This window comes from Rhodnius prolixus, unplaced genomic scaffold (genome assembly GCF_049639745.1).
Source record: "Rhodnius prolixus isolate KJV_2025 unplaced genomic scaffold, Rpr scaffold_9, whole genome shotgun sequence".
Taxonomy (NCBI): domain Eukaryota; kingdom Metazoa; phylum Arthropoda; class Insecta; order Hemiptera; family Reduviidae; genus Rhodnius; species Rhodnius prolixus.
Genome location: NW_027411604.1, coordinates 6,666,528 through 6,687,319, shown reverse-complemented (window position 1 = coordinate 6,687,319; position 20,792 = coordinate 6,666,528). Strand labels below are relative to the sequence as shown.

General features: G+C 35.3%; 1 protein-coding gene and 1 long non-coding RNA gene across 4 annotated transcripts in view; one reads left to right on the top strand and one right to left on the bottom strand.

Moving 5' to 3' along the window:
• The window catches only part of LOC141454592 (uncharacterized), a 319,464-nt gene that overhangs the window by 235,581 nt on the left and 63,091 nt on the right, over positions 1-20,792 (bottom strand). The window lies entirely within an intron of this gene.
• Nos (Nitric oxide synthase) overlaps positions 1-20,792 on the top strand; it is a 229,640-nt gene that overhangs the window by 185,450 nt on the left and 23,398 nt on the right. For all 3 annotated transcript variants that reach the window (XM_074128934.1, XM_074128932.1, XM_074128933.1), the window contains exon 2: positions 8,207-8,346. In XM_074128934.1, coding sequence (XP_073985035.1) covers positions 8,219-8,346 — 128 coding nt within the window. In that variant the 5' untranslated portion in view covers positions 8,207-8,218. The remainder of the gene's footprint in view (positions 1-8,206; positions 8,347-20,792) is intronic.

Sequence of the window (20,792 nt, the reverse complement as noted above, 5' to 3'; positions counted from 1 at the left end):
GAGTTTGGTGGCCAAGGAACAGTTAAACTGAGGGTCAGAGTTCTCATTGTCTGCCCATGCCCCTGCTGTTCTTGAATGATATCCACTTGTGGCCCCCCCCCCTGCAGCAAACCACCCCAATCTCTCTAGGAAGACTCCAGCCTCTAATATTGGAGTAAATTAGATGCGTACATAGTAGATGAAGTTTATTAGAAAATTTATTGGAAACTGAAAAATCAATTTATTTAAGGAGCACCTTCAGGCTTAATGGATTTGACAAAAACCTTTGTAAGGTAATCGCCATTTTTTTTTTAAGGCTGTTCTAAACGTCAAAATACCGAATTAGGTGTGGTTAGGACGCGAGGGTCTAATAAAAATACTTTACTATATTAAAATTTTGTACAACAAATAAAACGTAGCTACACGCGGAATTCGAACTAGGGGTACTCCCACTTACAAATCCACCTTCACAATCACTACGCCTTCACTTACTCCAAAAAAAAAAACCTTAATTTTTGAGCACCAATCGAGATTTTTCCAGAATTTTAATTCATAAAGACACAAAACTGTTCTGGAAAAAAAGATATTTTCTTCTTCTATCTTCAAAATACGTATTTCGACGTCGAAATTTATAGTTCTAAATATCTTTTCTTACAAATATTTACAAGGGAAGGCCAAAATGGTTGAAATAATAAGCGACTCACGAGTGTTTTTTTTAAGAAAACAGTTCATTTTTTTAAAAAGAAGCTAAAGGTAGAATTGGATATGCCTTATCATTTCCATCAAGGTACTCTCTTTTTATTAAAAGATTTTCCGCTAACTAAAGGGCAAGCGAGAGAGATAGCGTACTTTATAGTTATAGATAGAGCTCTTTATATTTTTAGACCACCAGATCTTAACTTATCTTAACTGATATTGATTAAAACAAAACTGAAACAGTTCAAGTAGTTTGAACTTTAAAGTGTTAAAAGTAGCGGCCAACTTTTCACTAGTTAGTCAACAGGAATTTCCCTAATATCTTGACGTAAATGCGATATTAGTTTTACACCGGAAGTGGTAGTATATTTTTAAAAACTACATGAGAGGCGATTTTCTGAACGAAATATTACAGGTAGCTGAAGTCTTTCATCTCAATGATCTGATAAATAGAGTTTAGGACAGAAATCTATCAATCTTTTATTTATTGTTATTGTGGTCTTGTTTTGCACATTAACCAATTACTTTGTATGAGGGCTGGAAAAAGCCAACATATTGGTATGCATAGCTACTGTTGGCTCCTAACGCCTCAATTTACCAATATGTTGGTGGAAAAAACCAGCCCTATCTTTTCCAATGTACAATTTGAGGAATAGCGCAGCCTCTTTCCCTTCTTTGAACATAATTGAACATAAAATTACAAAGGTCAATAAATTCCTGTGTTCGTTTTATTCTAAATGTAAGAAGAGATGAGCATATTACTCCTCATTTTATTTTTCTTAATTGGTTGAATGTCAAGTATAGAAGGAAGTATTTATTGGGAAGGTTTCTGTTTATGCTTCTAAAAAATAAACGTCCTGAATATTTATTTAATCTGTTTATTAGGAAGGCCCAATTAGATTTAAAAAATACCAGAACTGCTAATTTCAAATTTTATATTTCTCCATATCGAACAGTTACCTATAAAAATTCATTTCTTGTGCAATCTTCTCTTTTCTGGAATTCTTTACCTCTTACATTAATTCATAAAAGTACAATAGCTTCATTTAAAAATGCATTGTATGATTTCTTAATGCGGTCCTTCATAGAAGACGCTTCTCATTAGAGAGTTTATTATTTAGTTTTATATCTATTAATTAAGTGCATTTCAATGTAATTTTTGTTATAATAATTTTACTTTTATATTGCTTTTACTTATAGAGAACTTATTGTAATTAATTTTGTAATTTAAATTTTGTTTGTTGTCCTTAAGGGATATTGTCCCAGGACAAAATAAAAGTTTCTTTCTTTCTTTCTTTCTTTCTTTCTTCCTCATGACTGCCTCTCTTCTACTACATTCTGCTTCGTGGCTTCCATGAGATAAGGATATCTTGAGCGCTGCGTACTGACATTCCTTCCTAGAACAACACGATGGTCTCTGAATGTGACTTCCTTATTTGATGTGAGCTTAGAGTGGTGTAATTAGTAGTGTAGTTATGATTAGTATTTGTGTGTGTAATTAAGAACTAAAATCGAAACTATGGAGTCTCGCTGCATCCTATATTTTTGATTTTATTCCCTCTAATGAATTTGTAAATGCTTCGTAGCGCATCAGGATTCATTATAGCTAAAATACTTATAGCGCTACAGGGAAATCGTACATGTGTTGCCAATATCAATCTTTAATTGATTTTTTCTTTAAGAAAATCTGTAGAAACAGCTTTTCTTGTCGTACAATCTGTAGAAACAGCTTTTCTTGTCGTACAATCTGTAGAAACAGCTTTTCTTGTTCGTCCAATCTGTAGTAGAAACAGCTTTTCTTGTCGTCCAATCTGTAGTAGAAACAGCTTTTCTTGTCGTCCAATCTGTAGAAATAGCTTTTCTTGTTCGTCCAATCTGTAGAAACAGCTTTTTTTGTTGTCCAATCTGTAGAAACAGCTTTTCTTGTCGTCCAATCTGTAGTAGAAACAGCTTTTCTTGTCGTCCAATCTGTAGAAACAGCTTTTCTTATTCGCCCAATCTGTAGAAACAGCTTTTCTTGTCGTCCAATCTGATTTTGAGTTATGAAATTGCATTCATGCCTGGCACTTGGCAATTTTGTTCACAGTTTCTGGTATCAGGCTAAAATTAATATACGAACAAGATGTTCTCTTTATTTCTGCGGCAATCTGTGAAAAACAAAATAATTTTTACAATAAAATCTAATTAACTTTTTATAGCTATTAATGTAATTAATTGTTGCTGATATATAATATATATTTATATTGTGTTTGTGGTAATTAAAAAAAATAAAAACTCGCATTCTGTAATTAAGTTGTGCTCTCTCTGGTGTGGAAATTACTGGTTTTATAGCTCTATTAAATCTGTTCCCAACTGAAACAGTTTTAGATTTAATTTCTATTCTTTTTATTTATTTTGTAACTTAACCTTCATTTCCTTGGACTATTTTGTTTTACTATTCTTGTTTAGTTGCATAATTTTAAGATTTTTTTATATTATTTTGAGAAAAGATTTTCTTAATTTAAAATAATTAGAAATATTTAGGAAAAAAGATAAGCTTTTAATGGGGTTAAAGCATATTCTGCTTTCTGCTCTCTATTTTAATTCAATTACGCTTATCTTCATTTATGTCTTGAACTAGGAATTTTCTCCCTTTAGAAATAGCATTTTAAAAGGCATTTTAGTAATCGTTTGGAATCCTCTTTTAATTTAATACAGGCCATTCTGTTCATAGAAGAGGCAACATCTATTTTGGCTCTTTCATAGGATTTTTTTTCTTTGTTGAACTTCATCCCTTAACATAATGATTATACCCTAAGGCGGGTAATTTGCTTCCTGCTATTTTATCTTCTATATTGATTTTGTTAAGAATTTTCCGGAATTTTCAACTGAATAGTTCAATTTACCAATAAAAATAAAGTTAAATTATTACTTCATTCAACAGCGAATTCCAGCCAGTTTATTTAACTTTTGCTATTCTTTTAGCGGCATCTAGATTTCGATTTTCTTCTTTTTTTGCGTTTATTTGTGCTACAATCAGCGCGTTTAGCGCGATAAGTAACAATGATAACAGAGTAACAAATGATTAGGCGCCACGGTAGACGAGTGGTTAGAGGCGAGACCTGCGAAGCTAGTGTGTATTGTGGTACTGGGTTCGATTCCCGGTCTTAGGCCTTGGATTTTATTTGATGGTTAATAAAAGAAATTTACAGTAAAGTATGTTTGCTAGTCGCCTCCGTCCACGACACCTAATTCGGTAGTTGGACGTAAAGCCCCCGCCTGAAAAAATAGGCAATTACTTTACTTTATTTTACTATAGAGTAACAAATGAAGCAAACGAGTGGAGAAGATACCCCCAGTGGTAACACTCCAAAACATTAGACTGTTAGTCACTCTCTTCACTAGAGAAGAGATCACGAGGCCACACCGTCTCTTAAGGCGCCTTGTCCAGGTCATCAGGAAGAGTTCTTTCATCAGAAAGATTTTGAGCTAGAGGGATTTATATGAGATTGCAGGCTGAAGTGGGAGTCTTCTGTATCGTGTTTTCAGCAACTTGTATGGCAAAAGAAATGTTAAGGGTCAGTGTGTATAGTCCCAGGTTGGAGACATAAAATGGAGCTTTTATAGTAGTTCGAAGTATTTTAGATTGTGGCGATTGACTCCTTTCAGTGATTAAGATTTCCTAAATAATTATTTTTAATTAAACGAAAAATGAATTGTGAAATATATAAAACAAAGTATTTCTATTGAATAAATGGTAATCATCGAGAGGAGATAAGGAGTTCAGCGCATCCCTTTTAGAATAAGTTTATTTCTTTTGAATTAATTAATTAAATATTAGTATTCTTCGATAGCTTACAATTTGGATTTCTGTTCATTCAAAGACCAAGTCGGAAATCATTCACACATAGACGAATAGCGATTCCCAGGTTGCAGGCTGTGCCTTTAAATGCAATTTTTAATGCAGCATATAATTAAAAAAAAAAAGATAGTAATAAAATGATTAAAGTCATTAATAAAACAGTAAGAAAAAGGAAGTGAAATATTGGTGTAATTGCGTTCGGGCTTAAATTTCGAGTTTGTGTTTGTCTAAAAATTATTGAAATTAAATTCTTATTGCGTACAATATCCTGACTCGAAATTACGCATTTTTATTACGCCATAAAACATTTCAACAATATATATTTGTTTTAAATTGAATTATGTTTGTTTTTTGAATACTATGTATTGTTTGTAGTTATTTTGTTCTTTCTTCTGGTTAATACTAAGTTTGTAGAGAAAAGGCTATTAATCCCTTTTCTTTGTAAATTACGAAGTGGCTATTTACAAGGGGAGCTGTAAATAGTAGTAGTATTGTAAATAGTGACTACTGCCAGATAGATAGTGACTTCACTGTCCCTTCTGAATGGTGGGCGACGATGAAAGACCTCGTCCCTCTTCCATCCAAAACCCCCGATATTATCTAAAGTTGTCAAGATCTTAGTTTGATTTCCACCATCCACTCACTCACATGAATACACTTTCCCTATAGATCCTCTTGATACAGCTCCAGTTTCAACAAGAGATTCTCCCCTTATTTGGGATGATGAGTAGAAATGATCTCTTAATGTTTGTGTTGTAATGTCTTTAGCTTGTTAGAGGAGCTTTGTTGTGGTCTTGTCTTAAACTCAGAAGTCACTAGTTCATTCTTGTTTCAGCTTCTGTCCAATTATAATCAGTTCTTACTGTAGAATGGGTCATCATCTGCTTTTCTTTTCTTTTAAGTTCATCTGGTTATCCTTAATTTCCTGTAAAACTGGAAGGTTTTCTCCTGCTACTAAAGGACTTAATAGGCTTCCTTGTAAATCACTACTTCATGATTCGATATGTCTGCTGGCCTCCTAGTGCTAATAATATTAATAGCTCTGATTGGGGTACCCATTTTATAGGAGTTACTCGATGGAAATGCGCTTCTACGCAATTAATAATTTCCCTATTTTGGATATTTTTACTACTTAGTTACTTGCAACCTTCCGGAAACTTGTTCTACCGGTTTTCTTAGAGCTAATGTTCAAGGTTTTTGTTCAATTTTCTAAGCACGTGATCTAAGGAACCTTTGGAGGGATTAAGGGAGAAAAGTGTAAGTTCAAGCGAGCGAAGAAGGGTCATAAAACTAAGTCAGATTGTACCTAAAATCCCCTCCGCTTGTTATTATATTATTTAGTTGATACTTTTAAGCTTTTCAGTTTCAAGAAAAATTGTCAAAGTAAGAAATGAAATAATAGAAATTGGCTACAAGAGGGCGGACGTACCACATTTTTAGTTGTAATTGATTAACCGAATCAATCACACCCCATCAATCAAGTAGCTGGTAAGGTTAGACTTTTTGTTTCGCGTGTATGCATTACCTACCCGATACAAAAAACAAGAAGAAAAAGAACAGAAAAAAGTTTAGCTTTAAAGCTATGGAAGTGCTCCAGTCAGTGGGGGAAATTTTTCCAATTAAGTGATTAGTTCTTTTCTTGTTCTTTCTCTGTTTTTTTTTTGTTCTCTCGTTCCTTTTTTGTTCTTCTTTGAAAGGGCGGCTAAACGTATACCCTTTCCGCCTTGTCTTTCCAATGATTTCCATTCACCTTGATCTGCTAATTGCAGGCACATTAGCTATTCTAAAATTTTTTTCACAACCTGTCTTACGAGAAAATTCCGCCTCTCCCCCAAAAAATAATCAATTTAGTAAAGTGATTATTCCGGTTTCACAATTTGAGCACTGCATTTTTCCATTTTCTGAGTTATGCCACTCACACACACACACACTGCTTACTTTGTTTCTCTCCCACATAGTTGGACCTCTTGGGTTCCTCCCTCATTGTTATGAGATCTGATCATGATATACCACTAGGAGGATTTATAGAATCAGGATGATTGCGAAAAATCAGAGAAGACGTAGCCCATAGAATGGACATCATTAATAATAATAATAATAATAATAATAAGTGTTTATTTGAACAGAAAATTGTATAATCCATACTAAATAAACAATACACTTTTCGACAATAGACATATGTTACGTCCGTCTGCCAAGTTAGTCTTTAACTTACAGAATATACATACCGTAAAAATAAAAATGAAAAAGTAACTTAAATTAACTTATAACATAACTCAAACATAAAATGAAACCTAAGGAGAATAATAATAAAGCAATATTAATAATAATAACATATTTACATTATATACATACATATTTATCCATTGTACTGGGCAACAAGAAAATCTCTGTGTGTGGATGCAGCGCTCACATACTCCTACCTACAAAGTCTATCCCAATCCTTCCCGTTTAAGTATTCTATTAGGTCTTCTTTGGACAGTAGAACCTTCCCAAAATACCTCACTCTATACTCGGCAAGAATTGGGCACACAGCCAGAAAATGGAGAATATCCTCTTTAGCTTTCAAGTTGGTACAATCCCAGTTGGCTTCAGTGGACCATGGTTTATAGTTCAGACCCAGCATATGACACCTCGTCCGGAATACTAACCTCATCGTTGATAGCTTCTGCTCATCTGAAAAGTATTGACACCTAATCTACACATGAGAGCAGCTCTTTATAAAGACTGTAGCGTTCCGAATTGGATGCCAAAGAATGGACATCATTAAGGGAAGGAAAAACTCGTTTACCCATCTGATGTTAAAATGGTGAGCATATCTACAGAGAGTGAATAGGCTTAAAGTGTGCTTGGCTCCCAACCTAACAGGAAGATCATTCGTGATCTTTATATTGATAAAGCAAGAAGTAAATAATTGCAGTGGAAGTGAGAGATCCACATCCTTCTCAAACGGTCCTTGGACCTTCTCAAACCTTAGACCTTCTCAAACTGTCCTTAGACCTTCACAAACGGCCCTTGCACCTTCTCAAAATACAATTCACAAAAAACCAAACATTTGTCTTAAATTTTGTTTTTTGTTTACAATGAAAATTATTATCGTGAATATTAAGCTGGAACGAAATCAAACACAGTTCCGGTTCAGGTTATTGAATCTTCTATCGTCAATCTTCTACCAGAAATAGGAGGAAGTAACAGTGCAGGAAACTGTACCATTATTTATCCTGTATCTATATAAACAAATATACCAATCTCCCGGGATTAGCATTCAATATTACAATTGAATACTTCAGTCAAGTGTACTAACCGTGAAAACTCCTTCTCTAGATGTGGATTTTGTTTTGTTCTAAGCTGTTGTTGAATACCTATTTTGTTTTTTTCTATTGCATACATTTAAATAGATGTTATTTCCGTAAGAACATCTCAAGAATACAATAAGCAGTTAGGATTTAAGTTATGTACTTAAACTTTCGTAACAATTGGTCTGGATTTGCTCAATTAAAAAAATCCAAAACTTCCTTAAACGTCATAAAGATTGTACTTGTGTTTTCAAGTATAACATCATTTTCGTTAAACTAACTTCCACATATTGGAATAGAAATCACCTCTTTTATAGTTTATAATTAGAATATTTTAACTTTATAATTTTAATTAATAAAAATTAAATTAATTATGACCATAATCATGTTACAGGAAGGGCCATGCATGGAACAGGCATGTTTAGCCTCGGTAATCTATGCTGGAGTTAACCTCAAACCAAGGGTGAGACCAAAAGGGGAATTACTCGCTCATGCCAAAGATTTTCTTGATCAATATTTCGCATCAATACGCAGGTAAGTGGTTTTTTAAAAAAAATTTTTTATTTAAATTTAAAACTTATTGAATTTATGTTGATTTAAGAAAGAGATTAGCTCTTTGATTACCCTCTGAGTCTGCAAGATATAGAATTGGGGTTCGAGAACTAAAATATGTCAGAGTAATAGTTTTCATTTTTTAGAGTTTCACCTGTTGTTCGTCCTTAAGTAGGAAATTTTGAATGCTACGAGATAACATTAAACGCTGCACAGACAGGAAGCCAACAAACAAACAAAAAAAAAAAAAAAAAAAAAACATTAAACGAAAAACGTTACATCCTGCCTGTGTTCTTTGCAAGACTATAATATTTCCTTTTAAGGATCACATTTTTAAGTTGGAAAAACATTCAAAGTTTGTATGACTAAAATGTGAAACGGAAATTAGACCAGTCTCACATGAGTTCTCTGATACTTTTCTAGTAATGTAGGCCCATTTATAACTAAAGTAGATTTTTAGGTGAAAATATTTCAAACAACCGAATTGGAAGTGATAATCGAATGTAGTGAATAATTCATGTCGAATGATTCTCTTTCTTTAGCTTAAACCTTCTATTTATTGCCCTTAATACAAGGGAACTAACTGCTGCAGATCTTCACGAAAAGCACAAAACTGCAGTCTCTTTCTTCATCGTTATTCAGAAATAAAAATTTGGCCAAGACAGCTGGTTAGTGTGCAATGATATCCAGAATTAGCATCTTGAAGAGCTGCTGTAGAAAACTGCTCGACGACGTTCAATGCAAAAGTGTTGGGGGACAGTTCTGGTCAACTTCTCGAAGATTACTGTCAGTCAACTTTGGTGTTCGTTTAAACTTCTCAGAGTGTTGTTTCAATATTTTATAGCCATTGAATTCGATGCATTCATTTGTGGTTTTACATTTTTTTGGGGATGGCCGCTGAAATGTTCCATTCTCTCTCCGAGTTACGTTCCATATGGGTGAGGCAGAGCAGATCCCAGCTACTTCTTAATGGTTAGCATTATAGCTATTGTGGCAAGTTTGTCTTTCTTTAAATAAGTCTATTTGTCTTTTGGGTGGTTTTCTATTTTCTGTTTAATATTTTGATCAATTATCCTTTTATTATTTATTTAAACCGGTAGACATTTTTTATTATCCTTTTAAAATGTTAAAACATCCACTTCCCGCAGGCTCATTACCTCTTTTATTTATAAATAAGTTTTACTCAAACTATTTAAGTATTTCTATTATTATTTGAACATTATTTATAATAGATGCAGCATATATTTCATCACCATTAACGAAAAATTCAAGATTCTATTTAAAGTATGTAGCAAACTACTTGTCAATAATTAGCTTGATCTGTCAAATGATTATCGAGTACTTGATAAAAGCTAACATGGTTGCAAACAAGTAGCAAAGGAAAACTTAGTTTCCGGAACGGAAGTAATCTAATCCTTTTCCATTTCTGTACACTTTGACCTTATCTCGTGTTTGTTTTTCCTTTTTGCTCTCTTTCTTGTAAATGAAATCTCTTTGACTGTTTATTCCATATGGATTTCCGCTATAAAGCAACAGGTGGATAACCAAGTAGATGACGTTTAGTAAGTGTTTCAAATGAATTATGTAATAAAAAATGCGTTTTGTGAGGAAAACGAAAAAACAAACATATAAAAAAAAAAAAAATTAAGACATCACAGTGCATTGAACGTCATAACACCTGTAATGCTGATCTATAAATTGCATACTATTTTAAAAGAAATCGTTTTGAAATATTCAGCAGGTTCCAGAATAGTTAATTTCCTGAATTAGAGATTGTAAGAGTATTTATTAATAGTTTCGTTATGTTCTATTTAAGTTAGGATCCTAGAAGCATCTGGTTAATACGGCTACTTACTATGAGAGCTATATTGAAGTGCAAATAGCTAACATTCCCTTTTAATCATGTATTTATAGCCTCATTGATTAATATTGTCTCACCCCATAACTGGTGCCTAAATGCCTAAGAACTATTCTAAGGCTCTGATTTGAAAACAACTCAAAAATAAACTCTGATCTTCGAGTGCCTTGTTTCACCATCGCATAGAATACCGCCCACGTGAATAGAAACTGCAAAAATTTGTGAATCAAAAGGATTTAGTAACATTTTATTGCTAGTGGCGTTGAATGTCTTCGTTTTTAGTTGAAGATATGGTCAAATTAAGGTGATGTTGTTTTTCAGTCGTACAAGTAATCGTGTTTCTTGAGGAATTGGTTCCGTACTTGTGAGTAGTAAGAGATAGATCCCAGGTTTGGAATCACTTTAATTAGAGAAATTTGTCACCTTCTCTCCCAAAAAAGAAAAATTTTGGTCAACCTGATAATAACAGTACACCTATTGTTTCATTAGGCTCTTTTTTCCCCGACTTTTCTTTCTAGAAATTGTTCGTACAAAGTATGCCTCACTTGCAAGCCGCCAACTTAATAATAATCTTGAAGAGAAAATTACAGAAAAACTAGAAGCTTTTTTACCCTCAATCTTTTTCTTGATGTTAATAATGAACTTGACTTTATAACTAAGATCAATATTATGAAAGAAAGAAAATCCACGCCCAGTTGGTACACCTACCCATATAAATCCGAATATATACTTCCTTTTTAAATCCACCTTCCACCTCTCGCCTCCACAATCAACCGACCAACCAAACAAGACAAACAAGTCCAAACATCCGGTAATAATGTTCCTTCTATATTATTTGTGCAGTTGTGGTTGGAAATATTTTGTTCTAATATTTTGTCTTCCACATATCTCTAACTTCTTCTTCATCTACAAAGTAAACATCCAACACATAAGACAAACAAAACAAAACCCACATTAAATACTAGGTAATAAATCTCATGAACAATTAGTCGTCGGATGGTTTAAACTTTTCTTTTCTTCTATCTTGCTGACGTTTAAATAATATCCTTCATACTTAGTCAAACATTTTATCTACACGAGCTTTCCAGCTTACCGCTAAATTATCTCGAGTGTTTTAAGTAAATATTAGCATATTCTTCTATTCATTTATTATTTTAAATGAAAATTCAGCAAAACTATTGTGAAGGTTACCATGCTTTACAATGGGGCCCTTTTTTAAGCCCTAAACCCTGCTAAGTGAAACTAAACAAAAATGAACATTTAGATTGTTAATATTTCTCCAAATTTTAAATTAAAGTAAAAATTAACGCTTTAAAAAAGGCCCTACCTCCCATTTCACCCAAAAATACCCTTAAATTGAGCACAATGGTTCAGTTGAAAGTAGAAGTATAACTTTGGTGCAATACGTAAGTGTGGTAAATTCGGTTTATTCGGGTGAGAATAGTTAATTTCAAAAACTTCCAGGGTAAAAACCCAAAAAATTGGGGTATCATTTGTTCCCCGCACGATATTGAACTGTGGGGTTCAACGAAACGCTCCAGTCTTCACAGAATTCAATCTCTTCAGCCTAAAATTCTCCGCACTATCGATAAACAGCTCCATTTTACGTTTCCAATCTAAACCATCCACACAGACCTGGAAATTCCCGTTTGTAGGTCCAGATTGGCACGAACTCGCCTATAAAAGTTTTCATCCAGAACTTGCACTCTCATTCCAATTCATCTTGTCCGCCATTTATCATCTCATCACCATCCTCCTAGACCGCATGCGGCTCTTTTATCCAAATTTTGTGGCTCTTCAGCCTGTCCAAAATAAATTGTATATTTCAATTTTATTGAAACAAATGAAAATTTCATTTATTAAAGTAAAGATATTTTTTCAAAAAGAATTTTAAATGCGATAGGTTTGAAATTGAATAGAATTATATTAAAATACAGTACGTAGTATATAAGACTGCCGCCATTTTCATTCAAACACAGGTTTAGTTATTATTTATTTGTTTATTTACTTTGCAATATGTGAAAATAAATATATAAAACAATTAAATGTTATTATGTTATTGAGTATCATAAAAGTCAGCTGACTGCTCTAATGAAAGCAAGACGCGATTATTTATTGTGCTTATTAAAATTAAAAGTTTTTCGGTAATTCAAGGACTATTTGTGCCGATTTTTGGTAAGTAAGTACCTTACTTCAAGTGGTACTTGATTCTAAAACATTCTCCGGTACATTGTGTTCGAAAGTTTTTTTTTTTTTGTGACAATTTATTAACAATATTATTAGCTTAAGTTATGTGACATTTATTATTTTTAGTGAGTATTTCGATTTAAGGACCTAATAAACTATATAAATAACATAGCAGTGTATTAAAAAAGTTAAAAAAGTAATTGTATAAATTTAACCTGGACAGTAACTTTAATAATTTTGTTTATAATTATGATCATATGTTAATTTGTAAATATTATTGTAAATATTATTATTAGTGTTAAGCAGTGTAGATACGCACTTAGTTCGCTTTTCTTTTTTGTTTACTGACTTTTTATTACTCTCTTTCGGTTTATATTGTTATTCTCTTATTTATTTCTCTTTCACGATGAGTAATTCTAGTGACCGCACGGTAATAGCAACCTCCACGGACCACTACCTCCACATCCTACAAGAGGAACTATCCTTCCGGTGTCTCCCCCAAAAAATGCAAAAAAACCAAAAGCACAAGGAATGCCTCAGCCAAGAAAGGACCCCAGGGCCCTATGGATCGACCGCAAAACCTTCCTGCCTTTTTGCAACCAGCGACGCCCTCAGCTGAGAAACCCGAAGTAGCTCGAGGCCTAGCAACTGTTACGGCTCCTCCAGGAGTGCTGACTAATAATCCCTTTGCTCCTTTGGCTGATCTACAGGACATGGAGACTGCTCCACCTGCCTCAACACGTGTCCACAAGCCACCTCCTATCTACGTAAAAAATCTCAGTCAGTATACTGTTTTATGCAATGCATTATCGCAACTCGTGGGAAGAGATGCCTTTATATGCAAAGCAAGGATCACAGATCTAGTCATCCACGCAAAAACCGTTGTCAGTTACAGAGGCATCATCAGGTACCTCAAACAAAATAAGGCGGACTACCACACATACCAACTGGAGGAGGACAAAGCCTACAGGGTAGTCTTAAGACACCTCCACCAAAGCGTGCCCGTCGAATATATAAAGGAAAAACTTAATGAGCTGGGCCACACTGTTCGAAATGTGGCACCAGTTATTCACCCAGTCACCAAACAAACTCTGCCTCTCTTCTTTGTGGATTTCGAGCCACGGCCAAATAACAGAGATGTTTTCAATATTGATACTCTTTGTTATTCGAGAATTAAGGTCGAAGAGCCACACAAGCAGCGGATTGTTGTGCAGTGCAAGCGCTGCCAGGAGTACGGGCACACAAAGAGCTACTGCCAGCACAAACCAAGGTGTGTTAAATGTGCCGGTGAGCACTTTACCCAAGATTGCGGCAAGATGCCAACCACACCAGCCAAGTGTGCTCTCTGCAGCGGCGACCATACAGCCAGCTATAAAGGATGTATGGTGTACAGAGAGTTGCAGCGAGCTCGGAGACAGCCTCCCGTGTACGAACATCGCTCAGCGCAACGGAGTACTCCACAACCACCGCCAACAACACAACAGTCAAGAAGCTTTCCTCCTCTGCATACTCCCATCACTAACCAAAATCTATCTTATGCAAGGGTGGCCGCGGGACCTCAGCCGCCTCCTATTTCTCAAATGCCCACAACCTCATCCACAGGAGACATCAATACACTTCTCACAAGCTTCTTAACAGACTTCAAATCCCTCATCACACCTCTGATATCTCTCCTTACAACTGTCGTTTCCAGACTCCTTCCTAACCAATCTCCTTAATGGCTCTTTCACAACACTCTCTCACCATCATCCTCTGGAATTCTAATGGACTGACTAACCGCAGACATGAACTAGAAATATTACTTCGAGACAAACGTATTGACATCGCCCTTATAACTGAGACGCACTTCACTGACAGATCAAGATTTTTCATCCCAGGTTACACGACTTACAAGACCAATCACCCCGACGGAACAGGACACGGAGGAACTGCAATACTTATTCGAACTTCTTTACAACATTTCTTAATTCCCTACAACGCTACACCCTTCCTACAATCTACAGTAGTCTCTTTACTGACAGAGCCCTTCTCCTACACTTTTGCAGCTGTTTACTGTCCTCCTAACCACAATATTCATCAAAACGATTTCTCATCCTTTCTCTCTTCTCTTGGTTCTCGTTTCATATGTGGTGGCGATTACAACGCTAAGCATCCGAGTTGGGGCAGCCGGGTGGCGAATCCGAGAGGTCGAACTCTTAGGACTATCCTCAATCAAAATAGTTACATTCCTTTATCTCCTTCTCAACCGACTTACTGGCCAACTTCTCCTCGCAAAAGACCTGACCTTCTTGACTTCTTTATCTGTTCTAATATTACCTCTTTACACACTGATATACACACATTAAACGACTTGTCTTCAGATCATAGCCCCATCATTCTAACCCTTGACATTCACCCAAAACAAGCTCTTCCCCGACAAACCCTAATAAACGGAACTGTTGACTGGGACTTATTTCGAGAAACTCTTGACGGAAAACTGAACTTAAATGTGTCCTTAAAAACTCCACAACAACTAGACGATAACGTGGCATACTTGACTACCGCTATTCAACAAAGTATTTGGCATTCTACTCAACGGACTTCATACAACAGAACTGCACCATTACCTCTAAATCTACCTCTACACTTGAGAGAACTGATAACGCGCAAACGTCGCGCAAGAGCTCTTTGGCATCGCACCAGATATCCCTCTCACAAAAGACTGTTTAACCAACTCACTAGAGAACTGACAACAAAACTAAGGGACTACTTTAACGACCAATTCTCTGATTATACACAATCACTCACAACTGAAGACAACTCTCTGTGGACAGCAACCAAAAGAATTCTCAAATACAGAAAAACTTCTCACCCACTAAGGCGCCCGGACAATTCTTGGGCTAAATCCGACGAAGAGAGAGCCCAGTACTTTGCCGAACATCTTTCTACAGTCTTCACTGCTCATCCCGACGTACAAGACTTACAACATACTGAAAATATTCTCAAAGAACTGGACATCCCTCTACAACTTTCACCTCCTCCCAAGCCATTCACTCCTAAAGACATCATGGACATAATCAACTGTCTTCCCAAAAAGAAAAGTCCGGGCTATGATCTAATTACAGCTAACATCCTTTTACAACTCTCCAGGAAAGCAATAGTATTTCTTACTACTCTTTATAATGCTGTACTTCGAACCACTTACTTTCCTATTCTCTACAAATTCTCTTCTGTAACAATGATCCCCAAACCAAATAAACCTTCTCATATCCCAAGCTCTTACCGACCAATCAGCCTTCTACCCATCCTGGGGAAAGTTCTTGAAAAACTCCTACTACTCCGCCTTCAAACTGAAATAGCACCTTTAAACATAATTCCTGACCATCAGTTCGGTTTTCGGAGTTGCCACTCGACTGTTCTCCAGGCACATCGAGTGGTGGATGTAATCGCTACTTCCCTTGAATTAAAGCAGTATTGCCCGGGTGTCTTCCTTGACATATCTCAGGCATTCGACAGGGTATGGCACACGGGACTGCTTTATAAACTCAAACGCCTACTGTCTTCTACCTTTTACCTCATTCTTAAATCTTATCTCTCCGACCGTTTCTTCCAAGTCAAACAAGGTTCTTCTTCTTCTCTTATCCTTCCAATACTTGCTGGAGTTCCTCAAGGAAGCATTCTAGCCCCCTTACTTTATATTCTCTATACTGCTGACTTACCAACTCACCCGACTACAATTACTTTCACATTCGCCGACGACACTGCAATTCTTTCTCCTCATCTAGATCCTGTTATAGCATGCCGTGCACTCCAAACTCACCTCAATCTTCTCGAACCTTGGCTGCAAAAGTGGAGAATCAAAGTGAATGAATCAAAATCTAAATACATAGTATTCACTCTAAACAAGAAAACTCTCCCTCCTCTCTCCTTCCACAATACTTCTATACCAATCACTAACCAAGTACGATATCTCGGACTACACCTTGACAAGCGACTAACGTGGAACTCCCACACGAGACTCAAACGAACTGACCTCAATCTGAGGTATAAAATGTTGAAAAGACTACTTGACAAACGATCAAAACTGACCCTGACGAACAAACGAACACTATATACCGCTCTACTTGCCCCAATATGGACGTACGGAATACAGCTCTACGGAAGCGCCAAAAAATCTAACATCAACCGACTCCAAACCTTACAGTCTAAAATCTTGAGAACAATAGTTAACGCTCCCTTCTACGTCTCCAATCATACTATACACTCTGATCTCAACATTCCTCTCGTTTCTGAAATAGCCCAAACTCGATACACAAAACTCCATTCAAATCTACACGATCACTACAACCCTCTGATCCACAACATGTCTACCACAACACTTCCTTCTAATCCTAATCGCAGACTAAAGCGGCGGTGGCCACGCGACCATCTCAACACAACGTCGACCTCCTAGGATGGTTGCTGTGTAAGCTTGCCAATCTGGCGAACTAACGGCTTCCATCACTGGATGGTCGTCGTTCACTCCAATCACGCCCTTGGTGCACATGCATGTGCGCGTATATGTATGGATATGCATATGCGTGCATGTGTATTTGCGCCATCCTTATCACTCATCTCTTTTGCTTATTGTACTGCATACAGTTGCAAAATAAATAAACAAATAAAAAAAAAAAAAGAGTATCATAAAAAATAATAATTTGTGAATACAAATGATCTACAGAGTTTGTTTACACTACCATCCTTGCAGCTCTTGGTAAGATATATTAAAATAATTTAAGGAGAAATGGCTCACTACTTAAAATAGGTTGCCGACCCCTGTCCTAGACGATTAAAATCAGCCAGTGGTCTCGGCGATTTTCTCTCTTCTGAATAGAGTAGCTAATCCTCGGAGATGACTTTGGGAGTGTTATCATTGGGAGTAACTTCTCCCCTCAATTAGTGGGGTTTGTAGTGGTGTCAGTTATTGTCATTGTTACCTATAGCTGGTGTAACTTAACAAATAAATTTTTTTTAAATATCATTTGCAGTTGTAGAAGTTTTGTAGGGAATTGGGCAAGAAGGCTTTAATTTCTGTACACTATCATGAGTTTGAAATATTAATCGAATAATCTTGGAAGATATCAATCCAATTGCTGATGAATTCTTTAGAGTATCGGTTGCTTGAAAATTGATCGACTTTATCGCTCAATTAGTTCAACGACTAACGGAGAATAATTATGGTACCGTTAGCAGGGCTCGGCTTGTGGTAGTTGCAATATCTAATGTGCATTCTGCATTCTGCTTAATTGTCTAATGCTTCTCTCACATTGGTTGTGGGGGGAGGTTACCAGCTCGACTCCCTATCACTCTGTGTTCGGTTGGTTTTTATCATTGAAGCTGGTTGATTGATATGTACCATCTCAATCTCTCTTTGTCTCTGATTGAAGTAAGTCTGGCCGAACGGATTCATTTTCTGCTTTAAGCTGATAACTTACTGCCATTAAATGCGCCCAAAATGTTTCAGATGTGTTTCACATTTCTCGGATCAGAGAAACGCCTCAGATCTACCAATAGAAGCAGAATTAATAAAGATCGCTTTTCCAACTTTCAGTAAAAGCCTTCATCTGCAAACTCTTTGTATAAGTATAACTATACTTATTGGAAAAGATATTTTCCCTTTGGATTATATTATAAAAGTTTATAACCATCAAGAAAAGAAACAAAAAAAAATTACCTTGAAATAAAAAGATCATAAGGAATATAAGGTAAAGGTTATGAGGAAAAGAGAATTCAAAGAAACGAACACAAAATAAAAACAACTATTACAGAGCAGGAAGGAAAAGTTTTGATGGAGTTCTGTGATTTTGAAAACCAGGTGTAAGCCATTTCAGTTTGAATTTATTGGTAGAACATTTCTCAGTGGAGAAAAATACGAGTATTACTGTTCCTTGTTTTTCATTTATAATAAAATTCTTTTTTTTATGTTTTGAAGTTCTAAAGAAATACTGCCTTTTTTATGTTTGTTCAAACAAGCAATTTTTGATTAGTTTCTCACTGGTTTGGGCTTTTTGAATTAGTTCTAATGAATAGAAAGTCTGTTTTGATTTGAATTTCTAGTCCTGTTCAAATGCTTTAATGAATAACTTTGTTGGGAACGAGATTAACTCAATATTCAGTGTCGCGAAGATACCGGGTTCGAATCCAGTAGCTGGCCCATTAGATTTTTCTTTTCTTACAACTTACAATCTTACCAGACAGTTTATGCAGGAATGTTCATGTCTTTATAACATTATTAGATTCTACAATTATTAAAACGCAACACATACATGCAAGGTTGGTTAGTATAACCCTTAATATTTTATTTTATTATTATTAAAATATAGGCAGCGAAGTATTTTTAATAGAAGAGGCTGATTAATTACACACAAAATTCGATCATACGTAGAAGGATTTTTATACGTCATTTTACTGGCTCTAAATCATGGTCTTTAATTGTTTTAATAGAGTATAGAAACAACATTCCAATCGCTTTGTAGAACTTAGATGAGGAACGTGAAACTATGTTTCTTGTTTTCTCTATCACAAACTTTAATCTGTTCGGTGTTCCTAAAATGGTTCACCCTTGTACGCCATCCAAACTCCCTAGGGAGAAAATTCCCTCAATTTCAATTTGAAGGTATTACAGAAAATAATGTATTTTTTATATCAGAGCAGATAATTACTTCCGGTTTTTCTAATTCCAGTTCTGTTATTTTCGATCAGAACTCAAATTAAAATTTTTAATTAACTCCAAAGATAAAGAATGAATTATATTTGTCCTACAAACCATCTATCTAAGTTTTGTATTCTTAAATTGCATCTCCGTCTGATTCTTTTGGAGCCTCTGACATTCTGTTTCAATTCCGCCGCAGTCTACTTGGTACTACATTACTCAAGATGCAATATTAACGATACTTAGTAAAAATATTTAGTTAAATAAGATATTTATTTTATATTAAAATTATTCACTTGAAATTTTCAAAATGTTCACCAGTAGTTTGTTGTTTTGTAGCAGTACGTCATGACTTTAAGAAAATAGAACGTAAGTTATTCCTACCTGAGGCTGTACAAAATATTTTTTGGCCAATGAAAACACGGTTTTTGTGTTTATTTTTCACCGCACAAATGGACTTCAGCAAAATATCTGCATTTATGGTACGCTATTAGACTTATCTGTAGTCTTTCGACCCGAAAATCGTGAGGGTTTCCCCTCCATCCATTCTTGTAGTCCCACTCTACTTACATCCTTTTTTTTTTTAAAAAAAAAAAAAAAAATCTGCGGTTTTCGACTTCTTCTTCTTTTCCTCTTGGTTCTCTTTAATTCCTACAGCGGTTAAGGATATTTACGAATGATCAATCTTCAAGGAGGATCTTCTTTTCCATTCACTTCCCTTAGGTTTCTATCTTCAACTTCTTCTCCACTCATCTCATTCAAATCCAGACAACCCTGCAACCTCTACATCTCATAAGTTACTTTAGTTTTCTTGGGCCCCTTTAATGCTTTCTTCTTGTTTGTAGGTTTCCACTTCAAAAAGGTACTCTTGTCTAAAATCAATAACATTCAGTTGCTTGATAATATTCCTCTATAGAAGTAGAAGGGTTCTCTTCGCATCCCTTTGCTCTGTCTCTCCGCTTTAGATTCACCTGTACTTTCTCTTCTACTTCCGCCATACCATTTATGAGTGTTTGTTTGCTTCTGAAGAACCACTGACTACAATTCTATCAATTCAAGTCTTGAAGCTTTCTTGATAAACATAAAATCTGCCGTAATGTTTAACACAGAAACAACAAATTTACTTTAGTTAACAACAATAAATCAGTGTTTAAGGGTTTGTTATAAGTTTTGTTATTACAAAATTAACTAACTAGCCGATGGACCGATGGTTTGATTGAGTTTACTGCTTTAAAACTTATGATTTTTGCCAAGTTTATTGTAAAATAAACTTGGCAAATATGAACTTATTTGAAAAATACCTTAAAACTGAAATTTTTTTATATAGGTAATTTTTTCTAAATGAACTGGAGTTTTTTTTTTAATGTACTCTCAAATCTTTACAAATTATATGATTCTTTTTTAATTTGTCTACATTTCAATATTTTTTTTAAAAAAATAAAATGATGCAAACTGCTAACGTTTAACAAGTTCTAAATCTATTGATCATAGTCTTGATTAAGGTAATCAATCAATCCGCTGACGTTACAACCCTCTCATGCGGTATTGGTCAGACATTCTTTAACAACGACCGCCCAGTTTTTCTCAGCTAATGCTTTCGCCTTTTTCTTAAGGGTTTTGTAGGAGGTTTTTAGCCCTGGGCTACTTCATGCAATGGATCTGTATGTCGAGCACGTTAAGTTTGCAATCAATTATTAATACTAAATCCCAATG